Source organism: Gracilinanus agilis, chromosome 5 (genome assembly GCF_016433145.1).
Source record: "Gracilinanus agilis isolate LMUSP501 chromosome 5, AgileGrace, whole genome shotgun sequence".
Classification (NCBI taxonomy): Eukaryota; Metazoa; Chordata; class Mammalia; order Didelphimorphia; family Didelphidae; genus Gracilinanus; species Gracilinanus agilis.
In genome coordinates, this window is record NC_058134.1 from 34914822 (window position 1) to 34939708 (window position 24887).

At 38.2% G+C, this 24887-nt stretch overlaps 1 protein-coding gene across 1 annotated transcript in view; it reads right to left on the reverse strand.

Moving 5' to 3' along the window:
• Positions 1-3209: 3209 nt before the first annotated feature.
• KCNH8 (potassium voltage-gated channel subfamily H member 8) overlaps positions 3210-24887 on the reverse strand; it is a 400722-nt gene continuing 379044 nt past the window's right edge. The window contains exon 16 of the mRNA XM_044678889.1: positions 3210-3914. Coding sequence (XP_044534824.1) covers positions 3210-3914 — 705 coding nt within the window. The remainder of the gene's footprint in view (positions 3915-24887) is intronic.

Genomic DNA, 24887 nt, shown 5'->3' on the forward strand with positions numbered 1-24887 from the left:
ACCCATTTTGATCAGGAAAAAAGAAAAAGCAACTATATATTCTCAAATATTTATGGCAGTTCTCTTTGTGGTGGCAAAGAAGTGAAAATTGAAAGGATGCCCATCGATTGGTGAATTATTAAACAAGTTGTGGCATATGATTGTGATGGAATACTATTATTTCATAAGAAATGAAAAACAGGCTAATTTTGGAAAAACTTGAAAAGACCCATATGAAATTATGAAGAATGAAACAAGCAGAACCAAGAGAACATTATATACAACAACAAGAATATTTCTTTGAAGAATGACTTGTGTATGTCTGCCTCCAGAGAAAGAAATGATAAGTAGGAATAAGTAAGAAAGAGTTTTATATGTAAATACATTTTTTTTGGTCAAATTATTCCTTCTCAGTTAGGGAAGAAATTTAATAGATGATTTCTTGGATAGAGGTCTCATATCTAAAATGCATCTTTTTCAAGTTTATAAGAAAAAAAATGATGTCTTCTGTAATGGGGGAAATAAAAGGAGGTATTTAACTGAATACTTTGATGTTACAAAAACAAACAATAAATAAGGAACTGGCCTATTTGCTGTTGCCTAGAAATCCATCTCCTTATTTCATCCATTTGTAAATGTCTAGAATTCACTCCCTGCTCATCTTTGCCTCTTAGAGGTCCTCCCTTCCTTCAAAGTTTATCAGGTGTTGTCTCTTAAGATAAGGATTCCAAGTCCTTTTTCTTTCTTATACTCTTTAACTTCCAGCACAACCTTTCATGATCCTCTATTTTGTCATAGAGGAGAAAGAGTCTAGAGTTCCCATTTAACATGAATGAAGGCATAACAAACAAAATGAGATTAATTTCTATAGGGCAGTGTTGAGGAAGTATTGGCATGTGTGCCAGGATGGCATGGGGGAGCTGCTCCATTCCCCCTCTTCCCAGTGCCCAATGACATTTTTTCATGCCCCACTCCTCTGTCCAGGCTCCCAGAGTGAATGTATCCTCCCTCCACTGTCTGAGATATTGAAGGGGGTTCACAGGCAGCTTGAAGTTGCAGTCTGGGCACATGAATTAAAAAACATTTGCCAACACTGCTATATGGCAATACTGTTATTTACAACATATTTCCTGTACCCATTTGCAAACTTATTATACCCTCTAAGGGGCATGAATAGCCTACTTTGGCAGCCTCTGATCTATAGGAAGACTTTTTTTGTTATTAATACTTACTCATTTATCTTTTCATTTTCGAATTATTATGTATGTTCTTTTCTGTTTAGATATTATAATCTCCTAGTAGAGTATAAACTCCTTGAGGGCAGGTGCTATTTAAGAGTTTATCTTTAAATGAATGCTTATTGGATTGGGTGGTTGAATTAGCCAAGAAGGGGTTGAAGGGGTAAATTATTAAGATAGTTATCTGTGATAAGATCACTTATCCAGTTAGATATCAGTGAAATGTGATCTATAATTATTTGGCCAACTCAGACCCTTTATAGTTTCTGTGACCCTGGGCAAGTCACTTAGCCCAATTGCCTAGACCTTACTGCTCTTCTGCATTATTGTTATTATTCTAATAGGCTTAAAAATTCCAATTATTTGGCCAAAGGAAGGGATTTTTTTTTGTGGGGGACGTGTGTGTGTTTGTATGGCCAATAGCAATGGATCACAAGTTATCCACGCAATGGTGATTACGTATTAGTTTACTGCCTTAGAAATTGTCCTTTTTCTCCAGTATCTTTGGTATGTTTATGAACATATATAATTTCTAAATGATCCTCCAGGAGTCTTTGTCTCTCCAGATGTGTTGGGTCACTGAATTTCCATACCCATTCCTATCAGCAGTAAAGAATAATATGAATAAGTTTGTGGGTGATGCATCCAATATGCCAACTACATGGGCTTAGAAGATACAGATATGTCTTCTTAACTAGAAGGACCAAATGCATTAATTGACACAAACTTTACTTGGTCCTTTGAAGCATCCTAAATTTTAGTTCTTCTTGTTAGAGAAAAGAAAACAATTTAAACAAAGGGGTTTATGCCATTACTAGATGGAGCAGTCAATTTGCACTTTTCATAAGATGTATGAAAGTAATAGAACAGGGGACAGAGTTTTGCATTGGATGCTACTTGGCATGGGGAAATTTCTAATTTCACTGTGAAATAAGAGATGCCCAATTTTCTTAGATCAAATAGGAAATTCCATCCATCTGCTTCCTTATCATAGGGAGACAAGAATAGTCTTAATTCGATCACTAACAAGGGCCCCTGTGCATAAAGAGGGTACCACATCACACAGGTTTCAAGGTTAATGTATTTGACTTAACATTGTGTCTGACATTCCATATTTTTATTTTATTAGTAAAATATTACCCTATCTTCTTATTGGTATTCCACCAGTATGGTGGTACATTTGTCCCAAACAGCATGCAAATAAAAGGGGATTCCTTCTTAAACTACAACCTCTTAATAATAAATTATTTGATCTACTATACACAACGGTAGGCCATTTCTTGTTAAAACAGCAAGCTTTTTTCTTTATACCAAAATGAAAACAAAACATTAATCTCTTTATAAATATTTTAAATATTTTAAATACATATTTCATCCCAAGGATATAAAAATAGCCTTTTTTTTGATAAATAAAGAAGTTTCATTTACATGACAAATAGCGTGCAACAGCTAACCACTGGCCACCAACTCTATCTGGCTGATTGTCTGGATGGCATGCAGGGATAATTGTCTCTTTGCCTTCGAATAACAGAAAAAAAAAATAGATCAGCAGGAGCTAGGAGCACCCGGAGCTGACAGGGCTGTGGATATTGTTCAGGAATGACAAACAGGCACTCAGGAAAAACCTTTGCTTTAAGCCACAAAAGGCTCCCACAACAAAAAGTGAACCATAAAATTCTTTTGTCCTGGACTTCCAGCTGCTGTGACCCCTCGGGGTGTTTGGACTATTACCAAAGTCTGTGGAACAGACCAATAGGTTAATACCAGTAGAGAAAATGCTTTCCACATGCTTCTGGAATCTAGAAATTGTTGTCTATGGTATGTATGAGGTTCTACCTTTTCCTAGCCACTCATCCTTTAATAGTCAGGTGCCCCACATTGTTCTGTCTCCAATGGGCAGAGAAAAGGCAAACCAAAGCAGTCATGCAGCAAGGAGGTTGAAACGGGGAGTCCCATCATATATGCTAAAGGTCCCCTTTTGCAGTCCAGGCATTATACATTTATGGCTTTGTTATCTTTCACGTCTGTTGTGCTTGTTACAATTTCCAGAGGGAAATCTTCTGAGGGTTTTGGGGGAAGGGATGGCATTCCCTCACGGTCCCAAGAGCCAGGCAAGTTTTCCAAACTGAGAGAACTGACCGCTCCTTGACTGAAACTACCTTCCTCAGATCTGCTGGGGAGCACGAGGTGTAAGGATGTCTCCGAGGAAGAACATGCTGAGGATGAGAGCGTTGCCGAAATAGACTGGAGAGGGGTCAGTGTGGTATCTGAATGGGGAGAAGTGCACCTTATAAACTGCAAAGGACCCTCTCGGATGACCTGATAATGAGATGGGGAATAGTCAAGGCCTGAACAATGATAAAGGTCATTGTCCAAAAGATTTTGCTCATTGGCTCCAGTTCTTTGGGGGCTGCTACCAACGGAGGAACGCTCCATTTCCCAAATGCTGGACATGCTGTTACCGTGACAAAGGTGTGCTTTGGGGCAGGCACTCTTGCCTGCTTGCTTGTGCATACAAGGTTGGTGAGCTGTCCAAGTCATTCTATTCTGTAAGCTCTCAATAGAAGGACACATGGATGCACTGTGCACTGAGCAAAACCCTGTAGGCTTTGGGGCCATTAATACATTTTCCAGAAGATTCATTATATTCTTCATATCTTTGCTTAGTTGTGAGACTTCTTGAGTTAAGGTCATTACCTGTAGGAAAAGAGGAGAGTTAGTTATGTGACACTGAAATGGACCTTCATTAGTCAAGTCAATTCAAGTGGTCCCATCGGGGTTACCTTCTACCCACTCTATATATGCATGAGTTTGAGAGTGTAAACATCTTGGGGGTAGGGGCTGTTTTTGTTCTTTCGTTGTATTCCCAGTGCTGGGCACATACCAAGTGTCTAATGAATGCTTCTTGATTCATTGGAGGATTGCTAATTCTGGTATTCCTCTAATGGTGTGTGGAATTGGGGACTTGGACTCTATTTCTAGATCAGTCTTGAAGGGGCTCTGGAATCCCTGAAGCAAATGTGACCATGACACAGTACCATTCAACTGCAAGCATAAACTCTAAATCCAACAATGATATATCTGAAGAGCTCTCTGGACCAGATGTTAGGGATTAAAGTTGTTTTCAGTATTATTTGGGATCAGACTGAGTACTTCCTACATCTCCCTAGTTGAGATGAGCTGCTTCAGAACCCGCCTGGCCTCAAATAGTGATGACGGGGGCTGGGGTAGGGAGGAGGGCTATCATTGATGAAACTTATGGTTCTTTATATCTTATTGGACCTGATCATTGTTCCACTCTCCTGTGACAAAGATGCTATAATTTACTCCTATCATTTCAAAATGGAGCATATATTTTTCTACGTGCTCTGTGGCAAGAAATCCCATTTCCACATCTGTCAAGCCCTACCCAAGGCATACATTTTTTGAAATATTATATAACCTAAGCTTGTTTCAATTTTACTTTTGTAAGAATTTTGATAAAGGCTTAAATTATAAAATAATATTAAAAACAATTTACATAATGTAAGGAGCTAGGCAGTCAGTTAATAAGGAACTACTATGGCATTGTATCCTCTCATTGGAATCTTTCATTCCATAACACAAGCCTGGATACAATAATTCTTTTCATATTCAAATTGTTCATCACATTGTCACCTCTTCAGAGAAAAGCCAGACACATCTTGCCCTATTACATAGGTATGGTCTAAGGTTATTTCTACCTAAGATTTTGATTTTTCTTTAAACAAAAGAATCATATGATCATAGTTGTAGAGCTAGAAGGACCTTGGAGGTCATTCTTTCTCTTTCTGTTACAGATAGAAAAACTGAGGCTTGGTATCCAGATGAATTTAGTTGTAAATTGGTTTATGAAATGGTAAAAAGGGCCACAAGGTGATGTAGAAGACAAGAATCTTTCATTGTTTAATTTTAACTTACACGTATATTTGTTTTTAAAGATGAATGAGACATATTGAATTCCAAATTCATGGAATTGATTAAGCAGCTTATGCATTAATTTCACAAATGTTAAAATGTAAATTCAAAGAACTTTCAAGTATGGAGCAATTCCTGGTATAATGGAAAGAACACTGGATTTGAGGACCTCTAAAGGCAACTCCAGGCTCTTTCTTCACTATATTGTGTTGTGTGACCATGGAGAAGTCACTTAACCACTCTGGATAAAATGAGGAAGTTACAAAGGGTGTGGAATAGTGGAAAGGGTTATGTTTGGAAATATGTTTGTAATTACATGATTTGTCTTAAAATCCTGTCTCTATTTCTTAATACTTTGTTGACCCTGGGCATGTCATTTAACCTCCCCTTATTACAGTTTTCTCATCTGTAAAATGTGAAGGTTGGAGTAGATGATCACTAAGGTCCTTTTCAGAACTAAAGTCAATCCCATGAAATATTGAAAAAATTGATATTATAGGTTAATTCCACTGTGCAGTCAATTTTGAAGGAGGGTAAAGGGAATCAAAGAGAGAGGGAGAGGGAAGATATGTCAGAATAAAAGCAAGAAAAGGGAAAGAGAAAATGATAAATATGATGAAGGAGGAAAATAGAAGGAGGAGATGGAGGAAGCAAAGAAATGGGGAGGTGAAAAGAAAGGAAGGGAGAAGAAAGCTAGAGGAATTTTAATTAAAAAGTTAAATAAAAATTGAAGTGGTGGTCTAATGGGTAAGGCAGAGCTATAAAATGTTGGAAGAAAAGAAAAAGTCTTGCTAAGTGATGACATGTAAGCAGACATGGTGTTCATACTACTCCATATGTTCTTAATATCCTGCCCCATCTCCCAAATTCCAAGTTTTCTGGATGATTTTCCTTCTTGTTACCCCCTCCCATGGGGCTATTTTTCTCATATTACCATGTAACCCAATTTAAAATGATATTTTCTATAGTGTATCTATTCTACACAATGTAGTGAATCTGAACTGCATTATACTGACTTAGATAATGGGGAGCATATGATCTTTGGGTGATTTTTAACCCATTTGGAATTTGTATGGAGATTTCTTCCACTCTGTCAACATTGTAGGATAACAATAAAGAGAAAATAGAATTTTTGCAAAGGTAGCCAAATTCTATGATATGTATTGAGATTATAAAAGGACAGGACCATGTGTAAATGGCAGACTAAAGCATTTATTAAATATCTAGTAGGTAAATATCATCTTCTTCAAACAAAGTCAAAATCTGTCTTTTGTAATACCCAGTGGAATATCTTGATAATATCCTTTTCTCAAAGGCTTATAAAAGCTGACAATAAGGAAAAAGACAGAATTCAGAGAATTTTTGAGATAGACATATTTCATTATAGTTATATTCTTATTTATAAAAACAATCAAGTAGTTCAGCAAGAATACAATTAATTTTTTTCTTTGGCATTTATTTAAAAATGTCAACTTTCACATTAACATGATAAGTTATATGATCCAAAAGATCATTTTGAGACATTGGGGAGTAAAGTTATAAAGAAGCAGATTTGGAGTCAGGGCAACTGGGATTTAAATCCTGCCTCTGACACAGACTGGCTATATGACCATATGACCTCGAAGAGCACTCTAAGTCAATAATTTGCAGAGCAATTGACCATCTATATCATTAGGGGTAGATCTTCAGTAAGGAACTCCCTATATCATTGAAATCTGAAGTCCAGGGGGGAAATGACCTAATAGAAAATAGGATCATAGATATAAAGTTAGATAGTAGCTGTGATTAGTCCAAGATTATATAGCATATATGTGAAGTAGAATTCAAGCCATACTATTCCTGATACCAAGTTCAGCACTCTGTACTACATATGCTAAAGATCTCTAATTTTATCATTGTGAAAACTCCTTCTACCAATTAGATGACTTTGGAGATAATTTTATGTTGCCGCAACGGTCAATCAGATCACCCACTTTAGCCAGTCTTATCATGAGCATCTAAGATCATTCTTGCCTAGGTCTCAGGTAATAGAATCACATTTTATTATCAGTTCATTTTCAAAACCATTACAGCCTTATAGGACCTGTTAGAGCTTATACTATTTTAGCCATGACTTTAGAGCCAGAGTTATTCAGTCACTCAATAAGCGTTTATTAATTATTTACTATGTACCCCAGACACTACAGTAAACATCGGGGATAAAAAAAAAACCCAAACTTTGGTTCTTTACCTTAAAGAACACACATTTTGTTGGGGCAGAAAACATTCAAACATTGTACATACAAGATACAGAGAGAAGTCACTAACAGTGGATTGGAGGGAACATAGAAAGATCATCTACTGAAGAGAGGATTTGAACATAATCTTGAAGGAATTCAAGTCAAGATTAGGTTCACGAGTGGATTTTCTTTGTAGGGAGTGCAAAGTATATTACAATTATAGGGCAATCAAACAAACTATTTTGGGTCTTGGCATTTTAAAGACATAAAAAGGAATGTTCTCATTAGAAAGCAAACTAGTTAATTAATGTGAGCAGCAAGAAGGAATGAACCCAGAGAAAAGGGATGTTTCCTCTACCATCAATGGTGGTGAAATGAGATTCTTAGGTGGTAGATTATTGTCATTGTGCATGTGAGAAGACGCCCCTGCCATTCACCTGAGTGATGTGAGGGAAAATAATCTGCCTATAACAGGCCATGACTTTCTATTCCTTTCATCAGGACAAAACCACCTGTCAAAAGGGAAAGAAAAAGACTGCTCTAGAGGTTAGCACTTTTCCCCACATGAAAGAGACAACTCACTAGTTATCGCCTTAAACAGCAACATGGCTATCAGACACTGAGGGCTCATTACTGTGACAGTGACAGGAAACCCTCTGAAAAATGGGTATGTCAGAACAGGAATTAGATTTTGGATCCTCCACTGTACTTTAGGGTTTCCTGCTAGAACTGTGAACAAAGGATGCACAAATATAGGAATGACCTTGGTATTCTTCACCAAATGAGAGCATTTAAAGGGGAGGAGAATGAAGTGCTTTTGGCTCCACAGGGGACACAAGACTTGAGGTCTTCCCATATGTGGCAAGAAGACAGGTGCTCACTAAAGAGGATTCTACAGAGCTCTGTATATCTGATGATCTAGCCACCAGATTTAGATAATCTTTTCTTCAAATTTCAGTTGTAAAGGAATAGGTGTATTGAGGAGAGGCAGCCTGGGGGAGTGAATGGGGGTTAGCCTTGGGAGTCTTGGAGACCTGATTCAAGTCCTGCCTCCTATGGAACCTCTAGAAAGAAACCTGACCCCTCTGTGCCACCAGGCAACTCTGTAAGGTTGGATGTTACAGATAAGTCACTGATCTGCTTCACTTTCTATGCAGGGAGTTCTAGAAAGTATAGGTACTGGAGTAAGAGGAGCTGGGTTCAAATCCCACCTTTAATTCTTCCTACCTATTCAACCTTGGGAAAGGCATTTGACTTCCTAGATCCTGCTTTTTTTATTCATAGAATAAAAAAATGGACCTGGATATCCTCTATGATCTCTTAACATTTTTACATCTATGAGTCCATGAGCTTTTAGATATGAATTTTACTCATATCCATCTTAGAAAGAAATGGAGAATTTAGTGGAATATAAATACTTTTTAAGAAAAATTGAATGGAAAGGCATTATAGAAGACTTTCATATAATAGATATAGTCTTGCTTTTGGTTAAATGTTTTTCTGCATTTAGGAATCACCTGATTTGGAACAAATTCCAATTTGAATAGAATCAGAACCCAAAGCACTGAAATAATAAATCTAGACCAGTTGTTCTCATAGTGTGGTCCAGAGACTTCTGTGGGTATTTAAGACCCTTTCAGGCCATCCACAAAATAAAAACTATTTTCATAACAATGCTAAGATGTTTTGATTATTAATCCTTATTAATATGGTATTAGGCATCATATAACATGGTAAGTATAGGAAACAAAATATCTTGCTATTATTATGAAAATTATTGAATACTTTAATTTCTAATATTTACCATACTAGATATGAAAATATTTTAGTAATATTATGATGATATTGATAAAATCTCCATATATCTATATAATATTATTAAACATATTGGTAGTCCAACGGGGCTGCAATGAAGGTCCCATAACTCAATAAAACAACCCCCCTCAACCCCCACCAAAAATCAAAAACTCTTTCAGGAGTTCTCAGTAATTTTTAAGAGCACAAAGGAGTTCTGAGATAAAAAAGATGTAGAACTGTTCGTCCAGATCAAGAGTAGCCTGGTGTTATGGAAATAATAGGAATGATGATGAGCAAAGTTAAATAACCTAACCCTTCACAAGTTATTCCATTTTCAACTCACATTTAAAGGTTTCCTGCCCTTGAAAAGTTTTAAGCCTTTGATTTTATCGTAGCTCATAACTTAAGTACAAATCTACAGAGGAAAACTACCTGGCTGAAGAACATGATATTGCTGATTCTATAACAGGCACTCTGTTCAGACTCAACAAAGTATGGATTGGAATTATAGCTGCTAAAACTCAATACATAAATTTACTTCTACCCAACCCAGGAGTATTTCCTTAGTTGCCAAGAGAAAGGTGTAATTTCCCCAGTTAAGAATTCCATCTCTCCTTGGGTTTCCTTCATAATTACAGACATTGGTCTCATCTGGCCCAAGAGTTCAGTTCATCTTCATTCTTCCCATTGTTTGTCACTTATCCTGGCATGATCTTGATTTCCTTTGGTATTTCTACTTTCCTGGGAAATTCCCACCCCCCCACCCCCCTGCTAACCTCCATTTCTCATAACTCTATTATGAGAGTCAAGTGACAAATTCAGTTTGGTTAGTTGATTCACAAGCTGAGAGTTGCTTGTGATTTTGGTCCTCGGTTTTATGTGGGACCTTTCAGTGATGTCTGATTGAAAACCACCATGGAAGAACAATAACAGCAGCTCACAGATTTATTCTCTGGGAGAAACAAGGTTACTTAATTGATTTAAAATATAAGGAATCATAGAAACAATTAACAATTTCATTGAAGACAATGACAATGATGAGACTTCTTACCAAAACCTATGGGATACAGCCAAAGCAGTTCTAAGGGAAAAATTTATATCACTGAGTGCATATATTAACAAATTAGGGAGGGCAGGGGTTAATGAATTGGGCATGCAACTTAAAAAACTAGAAAATGAACAGATTAAAATATCAAGGAAAACATCTCATAAATAAGAAATAGATCTAAATCATTTTTCTACCATCCTTATTCTCTATGTAGGGAAGGGAAGGGAACAAGTCCTTATTAAGCATCCACTTCACGCCAGTCTAAATGCTTTAAAATATTAATTATGTTATTGTATCCTCTCAGCAGTGTTGTTGGGTAGGTGCTATTTATAAATATGTTCATTTAACTGTTGAGGAAACTGAGACAGGTTAAGTTACTTGCCCAGGGACATGCAGCAAATAAGTGTCTGAGACTGACTTTGAACTTGTTTATCTTCTGTGCCACCTGAGTAAGATTAGCCCATAGAACTTTTCTTGTAATGGAAGAAGCATTGTGGCTAGCCTTAGGCTCTGACCATCTGAAAATTCAACTTATTTTGAAACTTAAAGGTCTCTTTAGGAGAGCACTCATGCAATTTGCTATGTTTTATTGATTCCATCTCCCAACATATTTCATCTGTACCCTACCTATTCATATTCTAGTTTAGGCCCTTGTCACTTCTTATCTCTATTATTGCAGTAGTCTCCTAATTGGCTTCCGATTCATCTTCTAAAGAGTCACCAAATTGATATTCCTAAAGTGTAGGGCTGACTATGCCATTTCTCCCTCAACAATCACCTGAAGGATGAAATAAAAAATTTTCAGCTTGGTATTTGAAGCTTTTTACAAGAAGGTTTCCTTCTAATTTTCTAGTCAATTCATTTTACTCCCCTTCCTGAATTCATTAATCTAATAAAAATGCCAGGCTGGGTATTTCCTGGAAATAACTTTAAAACTCCTCCCTCCATGCACAGGTAGTACTCTATGTCTGAAAGGCTGTCTTCCCTATCTCTGCTTCTTAGAATCTCTGGCTTCCTTAAAGTATAGTGTAGAGTCCTTTCCTATTCTCCTCTCTAATAAATGCTCTCTCCCTCATTATCTTGCCTTGTATAATTGATTTCTATTTGTTTGTACACATATTTCATTCCCCAAGAAAAATGTAACTTCCCTGAAGTCAGGGACTGCTCTGTTTTTGGCATTTTATTCCAACCGACTATCTTACTACCTTACCTACAGTAAATGCTTCATGAATGTTTATTGAGTTGAATTGAATTTACTGAAAATCCAAACTATTTAGGGATCTCTCTACTCATCTGCTGACCTCTTCCCTCAGAGTAAACTTTATTTGGGACACACAAAAGGCAGCTAAAGGGCCCAGTGAATAGGGGCACTAGACTTGAGTTCAAGTCCAGTCTCAGGGGCAGCAAGGTGGCTCAGTGGATAGAATGCCAGGCCTGCAGATAGGAAGTCCTGGGTTCAAATTTGGCTTCAGATACTTCCTAGCTCGGTGAAATCGGGCAAGGTATTTAGCACCAATTGCCTCACCCTTATCACTCTTCTGCCTTGGGACTGATACTCAGCATCAATTCTCAGAGAAAGTAAGAGTAAAAAAACATCTAGTCTCAGCCATTTCGTAGTTGTGTACTGTTGTGTGGAGATGCAAAGCATGGCAACCCTGCAAAGGTACAGGGATAGCCTCACCTTTGCAGGGTTGCCATGCTTTGCATCTCCACACAACAGTGACCTTGGAAAAAATCACTTAACCTTTTTCCACCTCCATCTCTTTATCTATAAAATGGGGAAAGTAATAATACTTACATCACTGTATATTATTAAAATATTAAAATAATATTTTCAGTGCTTTGCAAACAATAAAGTGCTATGTAATACTAAGATTTATTATTGTCATAAGCATTAAAGTAAGAACAAGGTTCTTCTCCTGGACTTTGGCTAATGTTTTGTAGTCACGTAATTTTTGATATTTCAAGGGTGGAAGAATTGAGTTTCCTCCTCTCCTTCATACCCCATGAACCTTGTCTGAGATCTAAAAGTGGATATTATAGCTAGCTCTTGATTAGATTGATTCATTGAAGGATGTGGGCACGAATCACATGGGATGGGAAGACATGAGATAGTTTGCTTTTGATCTGAACTCAAACCTTCAACTTCAGGTCCAGGACTCCACCAATTGTGCCACCTAAATAAGATCAGTCCATGTAGCTTTTCTTGTAATGGTAGAAGCAATGGGTATTGTGATTAGGCTTGGATGGAAACACTTAAGGCCCAGTTGCTGTGTATATATTTAATTTCTGCCTACTAAGATTATCTGATTCGTGGGCTTTAGGAATAAACAGAATGCCAGCCCATGTGGGGAGAAGAAAGTTGTGATTTTCCTTCTTGTTATTCCAGTAAGCAGATGGGGGAAGCATCTGTTGACATAATCATCATAGTTCGAAAAGTTCTTGACCCACTGCACAGATTTTGACAAACATTGTCCACATTTCCTTGCTGGAGACAATTTGCCTCAATTCAGTGGCACTAATTACAGGGACTGGAGTCCCCCCTCCTGCCATGGAGACTCATACATTTCACAGACTCTGATTCAGGTAATTAAATAGCCTTTCATTACAGCTTTTGTGGTGGTATGGAGTTAGTAGGAAATTCAGAAAAGTTCATTCAAACTCAATAAGCTGGCCAATGCACAAAGACTATAGGAATAATTCCAACTTTATGTCTCTTGATTCACAAAGCATTCCCTAAACAAATGCACATCCTTTATCTGCTAGCTAAAGTAATAATCATCCTTCTGCACTTGGGTAAATTTCTTCTGAGAAAGGAGCTCAAACATTTCTTTTAAAAAAGTCAGTCTATGAGCAGCTGTAGGAATCAGAGCCCAGGCAGTTGAAGAAGGTGGGGAGGAGAAGGTTGGGGTCATAAAAGACTAAAACAGAAGCTCCTCTCTTTTCAGGTACAGTCACAACCACAAGATTCTATTGCTGGAGGAGAGCTTGAGATCATCAAGTTTGGTTCCCCAAGTTTAAGGATGAGGAGACAAATCTAGACAAATGAAGTGATTTGAGCCCACAGAATGAAGGCTAAAGAGCTTTGAACTTAGAATCAGGAGATCCCTGAGGCTGAATGTCAGCTTTGACACCTACTCACTGTGCTCATGCTACCCCTATTTGAGTCTCAATATCCTCATCTGTGAAATGGGGAAGGCGATACTTGCTTTGCCTACCCCCTGGTGATGTTATGAGGTAAAATGATCCAGCCAGGGCAATAAGAAGTGACTAAGTGCTGATTATGTGCCAGGCACTGTGCTAGTCACTGGGAATACAAAAAAAGGGTAAGAACAGTCCTTGCCTTCAAGGAGCTCAAAATTCGAAGGGGGAGATAATAAACAAACTATGTAAAAACAAATTCAGATAATTTCAGAGGTAAGGAGCTAGCAGTAAGTGGGACTAGGGAAAGCTTCTTGCAGAAGGAACAACATTAGCTGAGACGGGAAGGAAGCTAGGGAAACTAGGAGCTGGAGGTGAGGAGGGAGAGCATTCCAGCTATGGAGAATAACCAGTGGAATGTCCAAGTGAGAGGTGAATTGCATTGTGTAAGGAGCATCAAGGAAGCCATTATCGCTGGATCATAGAGTATACGGAGAGTATAATAGTATAAGAAGAATGGAAAGGTAGAAAAAGTGAGCTTGGGTTCTAAAGGCTTTTAGAGGCCAAACACAAGATTTTATATTTATCCTGGAAGTGGTAGGGAGTCACTGGACTGTTCAAGTAAGTGTGTGTGTGTGTGTGTGTGTGTGTGTGTGTGTGTGTGTGTGTGTATGTGATATCTCTTCTTAATGTCTTCATTGCTGTCAAAGGCACCACCACTCTTCCAGTCATCAAGACTCATGCCCAAGGTGTTATCCCTGACTCTTCACTCTCCCTCATTCCCATATCCAATATGGCACCAAGTCTTTGATTTTACATTTACATTTCTCATCTAGACCTTTTCCCTCCTTTGACATTGCTGCTACAGGACAGACCCTTCTCACATCATATCTGGACTACTGCAATAGACTTCTATTTGGTCTCCCAGGCTCAAGTCTTTCATACTTTAGTTCTGTGTTGGTGAAGGTATGGCATGCATGCCCCAGCATGCCAGAGGGGGCTGTTCCATTCCCCCTTGCCCCCATGCCCAAGGACAATTTTCACATGCCCTGTCCCTCTGCACAGCAGCCCAATTCAAGGAGTTCCTCCCTCCTGGCTGTCTGAGGTAATGTGGGCAGGGGAGAGGGGAGGCCTCACAGGCAGCTTGAAGGCGCAATTTGGGCATGCAGTCTCTAAAAGGTTCACCAACACTGCATCTAGTCTATCCTCAGCAATCAAAGGGATCTTTCTAAAGTGTATCCCTTATTCAGTAAACTCCAGTGACTTCTATTTACTTGTAGGAACACATCTAAAATCCTCTGGTTGACTCTGAATACCCTTCCCAACTCTTCCTAAGTCCCTCTTCTGTCTTTCCTTTCTTTTTATACCTTATTCCCATCTATGTATGCTATATTATACTGATACTAGCCTCCTTACTCCTTGAACAATGTGCTCCATCTCCTGATGTCATGTATTTTCATTGGCTGTTCTCCTTGCATGGAATGCCCTTACTTCTCATCTCTATCTCCTTGTCTTTCTGTCTTTCTTCAAGTCTCAACTAAAATCCCACTTTCTGCCAAATGACTTCCCTACTCCTCATTAATCATCACAACTTCTCTGTAAGATTATTTCTAATTTATCCTGTATAGAACTTGTTTGTACATGGCTGTTTGCTTGTTGTTGCACCTATTAAAGTACTTGAGATCAAAGTCTTTGGATATTTTCTTTTTTTGTGTCCCTAGTGCTTAGCATATGGATTGAAACAGAGCAGGCACTTAATTCATGCTTGTTGATTTGACATGACCTACTCTAGGAAGCCAAGTGGAGGATAGAGTGGAGGCAGGGGTATGATCACTAGGCTATTGCAATTGTCAAGGCATGAGGTGATGAGGACCTGTATAAAGGTGGTGGCAGGGTAAGAAGAGAGTAGGGGGCTTAAATGAGATAACTTGGGAAGTTAGGCTAGGACTTGGCAACAGATTAAAACGAGAGAGGGACAAGCAAGAGGATCAGGTGAAGATAACTAGGAAGAGGGCTTTGTCAGCCTTAGTCTTTGCCAACTTCACTTTGTGAAGTGCCTCAGTATTATTAGTACTTCCCAAGGTCGTATAGTGAGTCAGTGCCTTTCAAATTCAATAAGAGAGGGATTACAGCAATGGCATTACCAATACAGAATGACCAATTACAGCCCTTGATGGTTATTGCCTGGAAGGCTATAGTGAATTTTGCAAACTCAGATCCTTCTGGACAACTTCATTACATTTTAGTTGGCTTGTTATAATCCATTATTTATCAGTCCTCTGGCTGCTTTGCTCACCTGTTTTTTGGTCTCCTCTGATAATGCTGGAAGGCCAAGAGAACTTCACTACCTAGAGCCAGATTAAAAGACTCTTCCCTCTCCTAATATCAGTCTTCTAAACCATTGATTCACCAGGGAGTAGATGTAGAGTACAGAGGGACTTTCTCCAAAGAATTGTCTCTTTCCAACTTCATCCTTTGCTCTTCTCCATTCCAAACCACACCAGATCCTATTAATGACAACTTGGACTCTAGGGCTACATGCAAGTGTAGGAAGTGGTAGAGTTAGAGGTCTAGAAACAAAGCCAGGAGATGTTGGGGTCACCATCAATGTCACCAGAGGTGAAAAATCTCCTTTCCCAAGAGCAGCCCCATGAAGAAACTCTTTTGCATTCAGACTTTTGCTGAGATCTAGCCTCTGTGGTCCAGATTTTGATTAACATTCTGTGAAGCAGAACTGCCGGAAAGCAGCAGGAGCCTTCCATGGTACCTGCGGAAACATCCTTATATTCTGGCATCATGGAAATTCTACTCTGGCTACTTCATAGATCATTCCTGTGATACACCCAAAAATCCCCCAGACAATTGATACATCCCTTCCACAGGGCAAGCAGGTAGCCTGAGTCATTTTTTAATTTTGGAAGAATTTCTTTCCATCTGGTTCCATACTCTATCTTTGGATTACCTTTTAGAGGTTCCATTTTATGAGTGGTAAATCAGTACCACTTCTGACACAAACTGGCTGTGGGACCTGAAACAAGTCCTTTAGACTTTGAGCGATCTAGTCAACACCTGAAGACAATAAGCCGCAAAGGAGGTGCCAAGCTGCTAGAGGGTGTTTTCCTCATCCCAGAGTTCCTTATACAGATGAAATCACAGATCTAGCCAGTACTCATCACCTAAATCATCTCCAGAGAGAGATGGCATATCAAAGTATGTAGGGAGATGCACAGCAGTCAAGAATTACCAGGTTCATTTTTAGCCTCCAATACATACTGGCTGTGTAACCCTGGTCTAGTCAATTAATCTCATAGGGGTACCTGGCAACTTTCCAACACTATAATTCATAGAAATAGTGTTCTATCTGTGTTGATAAAAAGCTCCTCTATGTTTCAAGGTGTGGCTATTGCCTTTTTATTAGCAGTTCCCTTAAATGATGAAATCATAGGTAGGGTAGGTCTGCTTCAAATCAGTCCCAAGGAGATACCAGAAATAATTGGTGAAGGATAGCTTGTGTTGGGAGACAAAGTTGTAAAAGGGAAAGATCAATGACTGGAGCCATAAAAATTGAATTCCCAGTTGATGCTTTGCCAAGTTCTACCTGTGTGACCTTGGACAAGTCGTTTCATATCTGGAAGCTTAGTTGGGTTCTATATCTGGAAAATGAAGGATTAAACTATATGACCTCTAAGTTATCTTCTAACTGTAGAGATGATGAATAAATGCAGGAAATCTCCCTTTCAACCTCACGAAACAGAAAACATTAATGCTAAAAGGACTAAGGCAGTCACGAATTTTAACACTGACACTTTCTCTCATTGACTGCCAGTACAGCAAAAAGATCGAGAGGAAAAGAGGGAAGTGGAATTCATTCTACTAATCAACACTTTAAGAAAGCCTGATTAATGTGAGGCCTCCTTTTATCAGACTGAGCATCTGAGGCATAAGATAGGCAAATGAGATCTATGATCCAGCTGAGAATCTGTATGATGGAGACGAGCAATTGCCATAAGCTCAGACACAGGAGTCTGAGAAGCCAAGAAAATGAATTAGGGATGAATTGCTAAGGATTATTACCCAGTATGTAGTTATCAATCATGAAGTTTTATTGCTAAAAAAAACTTTGTGACAATCAAGAAAAATTACCAGTGAGTTTTTTCTCTTTCCTTTTAAAAAATATTCCCTTGTAAGTCTTAGAAAAAGGTGCCCCAAAGGTATTTGTCAATGTCATAGAGAATATGAAGGGCAGAGTGCCAGCAAAAGGGGGGAATTCCCTAAAGATGGTGAAGTTTTTCAGATGATCCTATTTATGGAGGGCTTGTCCTACTTGCATAAAGTCCCAAAGAAAACCTTCTCAATGAGATCCATGATCACTTAACAGAGTTTGACTTAAGAATTACATAGGAAAATCCAAATGGATGAAGAATATTTATTGTCCAGACCATGACAGGTAGATGGATGGACAACCCATAGTGCTGATCCATCCAGCCTTTTTAAGGACCCATTTATCTTTTCATACAAATTAGTAGTCAGCTGTTTGATTTCAGCTGGGTTTTTTTTTTCATAAATTGGTCTATACTTGTGGACACACTCTAATTCACTAGGTACCAGGGGAGAGAAAACAGAAAGAAAATAATTTCCAATATACAATATTTTAAAATACTCAATCTGTATCCTATCTCAATTCAATGAAGATACATTAAGCATAGACTCTAAGTTGTTTAATCTCTCAGTGTCTCTAGGTAACTCTCTAAGCTTATAAGTTCTATAAGAATTGCAAATCTCCATATGTGAAGCATGTTTCTACACCAGGAGTTCCCTATATTATTAAAGTCACAAGTTTCAACTCTAGAGTCTTTCCCTTCTCTAAAAACACAGGGTAGAGCATTATGCTAAGTGAAGACCAAAATAAAATATTTCTTGATATTCAAGAGTTTATATTTTACAGGGGAAGTGAGGAACCCAATGTGGACACCAATAAGTGTCACATAAGGAAAACTGGGAGACATTAATAACTGGAGGGCATGGGAGGAAATCAGAAAAAGCACAAATTAGGGAGTATCTGAGATGAGATTTGAAACAAAGAAACACATCTGAAATGTGGAGATAAGAAGGATGCAAATTCTAAGTACGAAAAATAATAACTTGTACAAATACCCAGAGGTGGGAGATGGAGAAACAAATCTGGGGAATGGCTAATAGTACAGTTCAGCTGGAATGTAGGGTTCATGAAGGTAAGTGATGCAAAATAAAGTGAAAAGGGTATATTCAAATTAGATCTTGTGAGATTTTTTTTGGTGAGATCTTAAAAGAAGTTGAGGAACTTAATTTTAACCTAAAAGGTGACTTCTAGAAGTCATTTGCCTTTTTAAAAAGTTCTCATGCTGTTTAGTAATATTTTGATATAATCTGGAAATTTTCTTTACATGTTTACTAGTTTGCTGGTTTGCCAAATATCCATGATGTTACTAAGATGAATATTCATGGAATGGAACCCCTTTCTTCCACAATCACTGTCAACAAATATTTATTAAGCACCTACTATATGCCAACCCCTCTGCTAACTAAGCACTGGAGACTCAAAGGAAGTCAAAAGATCATCCCTGCCTGCAAGGAACTCACAATCTAATGAGAAATGACAACAAGAAAGCAACAAGTGCAAACAAAAATTTATAGGATAAATTGGAAGTGATCAAGAGTAGGAAGACACTGTAATAATGAGAGGTTGGGAAGGGCTTCTTGTAAAGGTGGGATTTTACCTGCTACTAAAAGGAAACCAGGGGGCGTTGTGGGGGGCTCAGTGGATTGAGATCCAGGCCCAGAGATGGGGAGGTCCCCAGTTCAAATCTGGCCTCAGTCACTTCCTAGCTGTGTGACTCTGGGCAGGTCACTTCATCTCCATTGCCTAGCCCTTACCACTATTCTGCCTTAGAACCAATATCCTAGCAATATCCAGTATTGATTCTAAGATGGAAGGTAAGGGTTTTTTAAAGGAAGCCAGGAAAAGTAGAAAGTAGAAAATAAGGAGTGAAAATATTTCATACATGGGGAAAGTCAGTGAAAATGTCTGGAGTCTGGAGATGGTGTATCTTGTTTGAAGATCAGAAAAATCCAGTGGAACTGGATCACAGAGTCCATGGGAGAGGAAATTTTTGAAGACTGGTGAATTCATGGGGTGGGGACTAAGTCATGAACTGCTTTGAACTTCAAATGGAAAAATTTTATATTTAGTCTTGCAGGTGACAGGGAGCCATTGGAGTTCATTGAGTAAGGGTACAATAGTTAGACATGTACTTTAGGAAAATCGCTTTAGATACACATCAGGAGATACACCTAAGTATTCAAAATATGGAACGAACAGCACTTGAACATAAACATCAGAGGTGAGATTTGAACTTAGGCTCTCTGAGTCCAGAGTCAGTATTTCTCCTAGAGCCTTTAGCATAGAGCTTTGCATACTTAAATGTTGAGTTGAATTTGTTGGTTCAAAATGTTGGATTGAAGTTCTCTCAACCTTCTTTTCAGAGATTAGATATAAAGCCCAAAGCATGCAAAGCCCCTCAGAAAGTCAGGCAGTAATTGAAAACTATCCTTGATTATTCTTGTTTTGTCTGTTCTACTCAGTAGGATCCATTGTCCTAGCAATATGATTTGAACACACACATGCCCACTCCCTTTCCCAGGTGTCTCCTAGACAACATACACAAAGGCTCTCTCTTGAGGTTGACCTCAGGCAGGCAGCTGTTTATCTGTTTCTTTTTTTTCCTCACTGGGCACTACATACTACATAAAAATACTGGCATGGTGGGCCTTCTTGAATGATCTTTTGAGCAAAATGTGAAGGGCAAGGTCTTACTGTATCAATATGTGGGTATGAGTCTGAGCAAAGATGACTTCTTTCTTTTAACATTTTAGAAGCACAGGTGAACTTATTACTTCAAAGAAAATTAATAAGGGATAGAGAATGGACTTGTGATTTCCTTAACATAGGGAACTCCAAGTGAGGAAATTGTTTCTTTCAATGAAGAGGGACACTTTCCCAACCACATAGCCTTCAAGAGTTGTCTAGAATCCTCGGAGATTAAATGACTTGCCTATGGTACGAGAGTGAAAGGAAGTGAACTGAAGTCTTTTTGACTTTATGGCAAGTTCTTCATCTATTATGCTATACTAATCACATATTGAAGGGGATGTGGCAAAAATTAGGACACTAATACATTGCTAGTGGAGTTGCAAATTGATCCAACCATTCTGGAAGACAATTTGCAATTATGCCCAAAGGGCATAATAAAAATAAAAAAGGATTGTATAAAAATATTCATAGCCACACTCTTTGTGGTGGCAAAAAAATTGGAAAAAAAGTTTTTAAAAAAAGAGAAGCAATAAAGATGGAAAATAAAAGAAAGATTCTGGGGATTTCATCACCAAATCTGAAATTCTTTCTTTTTGGGTCTTGAAGACCATGTAAAGTGAGTTTTAGTTGAATGAGAATGAAGACTACTAGATTTAGAGGCAGCAGATCTGGGGGAATAATTCCCAACTTTGTCATTTATTACTAGTGTGTGATTTTTGGGAAGGTAATTTAACTTCTTTGGGGTTCAGCATATTCTATGTAAAGTGGGATGGTTGGGCTAGATTAGGGATTCTTAGCCTCTTTTGTTTCCTTTGACAGTCTGAGGAAAAGTATGGACCTCTTGTCTGAATAATGTTTTTGAGTGCCCAAAATAAGATCTATAGGAAGATGAAGGAAATCAATTATATGAAAAATATTTATTAAAATAGGTAAAATTGAACTAGATGCTCTCTCAGTCTTGCCCACTATAACTTAATGAATGATGCAATTTAAGAAAAAGGAGAATAAATAAAGGGATTATTGTTCTTAAGTGAGCTCTGAAGGACAATGAATAATCTTTTGTTGTAGTGGATCATGTAGGCATACAATCTTTTTTTTTAAATGAGAGAATTCAGTGCTTCATTCAATGGCAATACTAGTCTTCTAACTCTGCTTCCCAAAACTAATTCATAGATGAGGCTATTGAGGTCCAGGGAAGCAAAGTGACTATTCATTTGATACACATTTATAAAGTGCAGATAGCAAGATGGAGGTCTGGGTGAACACTGGGAAGGGAAATGAAATCTGCTCTGATGATTAGGAGCCTGCTAGGTAGCAGAATAATAGATTCATGTCTAGAGCCTGAAGGTATATCAGAAGTCCAACTATACCATTTTATAGATAAAGAAACTGAGGCCCAAGGAAATGTTAAGATTTGCCCAAGATCACAAAACTAGGAAACATTAGTGGGATTTGAAGTCAAGTCCTCCGACTCTAGAGTTGGCATTTTTTCCATTACACATTCATTCAGTCACCAATTTATAGTGTTATTCACTACTGATAATAACTTTATCATATGAGAGCAGGAATAAAAATATCATGAGAGGGTTTTTTGAGGATAGGGATAAAAAATAATAATAAAGAATTAATATAACACTGTAAGATTTGCAAAGCACTTCACAAATTTCATCTCATTTGAGCCTCATAATAGTCATGGGAGGGAGTTGATATTATGATACCTTTGCCATTGGGTAAACTGAGGCAGCCTGAGTTTAAGCAACTTTCCCAGGGTCACACAGCTAGTAGGTACCTGAGGCTAGATTTGAATTCAGGGATCCTGACTATAGGTGCAATGCTTAATCAATTGCACTCCTAGCTAATTCTGATCTTATGGTATATTTGAAAGTTATATCTTCATGAAGTATATGCTTCTTGTTCTCATCCAGCCATACTGGCTGCCTCTTTAATGAAGGCAAGACATAGGCAGAGAGACCCCAAATACCCTCAATTGATCCCAGTGTTTTTCTCTTTAGTACTGACCATCCTGGAAGCAGTGGGTTTCATCCTCTTTGGCATAATTGCCCTGACACTGAGCTACCGTATGCCCAGGAGTGTGTTCCATTATGAGCTTCCATGGCTTTCCCTACAAAGGGACCACCCTGGAGTTGCAACATTACTTACTCCTTTGTAAGCAATGGAAATGACATTACAAGTGTTGTTAATGGTAACAGCTGCTATGCATCTTTCTGGAGGCATTTAACTGTGACTGTGGGTTATTATGAGTATTTATTTCTCTTCTCTTGCTTTTCCCATATTTAGCCAGTTGATTATGAAATCTACATATCAACAGAGAATTGCCTTTTTTTTTTGCTCTGCTGAAGAATTTTCAGCATATGGGCTTTTCTATTAGAGTTACCATATTCTTCAGAAAACTTTTCAATGTAAAGATATCCTATATTTTCCTAACCTTGAAGGGGACACGTACTTTAGGATTTCTAAATAGCTCAGAGGAAGATCAGTATGTTCTCAAGAACATTTAGTGGTTCCCTATTGCCTTTAGGATAAACTACAAAATCCTCAGTTTGGAGTCTCATCCAACAGATCACCCTCTGCCCTCTCCATTCTACCATTTCTTTTTCTTTTTTTTAGGGTTGTAAAAGATATACATTTTAATTTTTACAAAAAAGAGTGTCACAAAAATCAATTAACAGCCACAAACTACATTCTCCCACATAGCATTCAGTGCTGGGAAAAACAGAGGATCAGCATATGATCACATTTCTGATTTCCCATCACCAACATTACCCTTTGATTAGCCATTAACTCATTAGTCAAAGTATTTACCCTTGACCTTCCAACACTCTCATCTCCTGGATACATTTGGTTCTGCTGTTGCTCCTTGAGGTTTCTACTATTTTCCTATGTCTATCATTTATTTTCAAATTCTCTTTCTCTCTCTCTCCGCTGGTTCCTTCCTTACTGAATACAAACATGGCCATGTCTTCCCTATCCTCAAAAAAACCAACACTGGGGCAGCTGGGTAGCTTAGTGGATGGAGAGTCAGGCCTAGAGACAGGAGGTCCTAGGTTCAAATCCGGCCTCAGACCCTTCCCAGCTGTGTGACCCTGGGCAAGTCACTTGACCCCCATTGCCTACCCTTACCACTCTTCTGCCTTGTAGCCAATACACAATATTGACTCCAAGACGGAAGGTAAGGGTTTAAAAAAAAGACCAACACTCATGTGATATTCCTACCCCTACTCTCATCCTATATCTCTTCTGTCCTTTCTGGGTATCCTTTCAGTAGAATGTAAATCCACTGAGTGGTTTTTAATATAAAGGAGTTGTTGATATAAAAAAATAAATGGAATTTTTCCTTTGGTAGAAGGAAAGGAATCTTTTTTATATGTGTTTCCCCATCACCTAGCATATAACGTGTAATTAATAATAAATAAAATCTGGATTGGATTAGATATTAAAATGAGCCCCTTTCCCATCTTTCCTAAATTCCAAAAGAAGGAAAATCAGACCAGCTACAGTATAAGAATTTAGAAACAGACCATGAGACTGTAAGATCCTTGAGGACAGTATCTTTTTTTTTTGTCTTTGTATACTTGGCATTTCAGGATTGCTTGCTTGCTTAATTCATTGGACTGTAAATAGTAGGTACTGCTTATTGAATTGAAGTAACAGAAGCAAGGATGTAAGGCTATTATTTTCTTTCTTTCTTTTTTTTTAAAACCCTTACCTTCTGTTTTGGAATCAATACTGTGTATCGGTTCCAAGGCAGAAGAGTGGTAAGGGCTAGGCAATGGGGGTTGAGTGACTTGCCCAGAGTCACACAGCTAGGAAGTGTCTGAGGTCAGATTTGAACCCAGGACCTCCCATCTCTGGGCCTGGCTCTCAATCTACTGAGCCACCTGGCTGCCCCCAAGGCTATTATCAAAGATGGATCACCTTTAGGCATGACAGCACCACAAACTTTTAGAGTTTGTAAGTTCAGAGTGGATCAATGTATATTTCCCTTGTCACAATGTGTTTTCATGCTTTCTGTAGGTCTTCTGTGTGTCTTAATGCATTATTTAAAAGGTGAGGGATAACTGCAAATTGAATTAGGTATGAAGGATGGTGCACTAAAGAAATCATATTTTTGCCAGGTTGATAAAGTGATTGTGGGGGAGAGAGAGAACTGGCTCCCTCATCATTTTTATCACCTACTGCTCTTTAAATGTATGACAAAATTAAGGGATTCATGCAATTTCACTGGGAAAGTGATGATCAAATAGAGAATGACTGTAGGGGAAATGTTTGTTTTTTTTCAAGTGGATTTCAGCTTGGAGTATCTGTCACTGGACCATATTTTCAGTTAAACAACAACAACAACAACAGAGAGAATATTAATTTACATCCCCCAACTCTGAAAAGAAAGTACTTCCTTCTCTCAGGACACAAAGGAACGAGCAAGGGAATTTCTTTCCCGAAGAATCATGAACACTAATGCCTTTTTTCAATATTTTTTTTGTTGAGGTCACTAAATGATCTTTAGTCTGGCAATTTCAGGTGAAGGAAAAGGATTCATCTGTCCTTAGTGGGAATGTAGCACCAAGAAATTTATCAAAGTAGAGGATGCTATGAAATATAATGGAAAAGAAAATGCACAGGAGTGGCCAAGAGAATGAATTGCTGCTAATTAACCATCT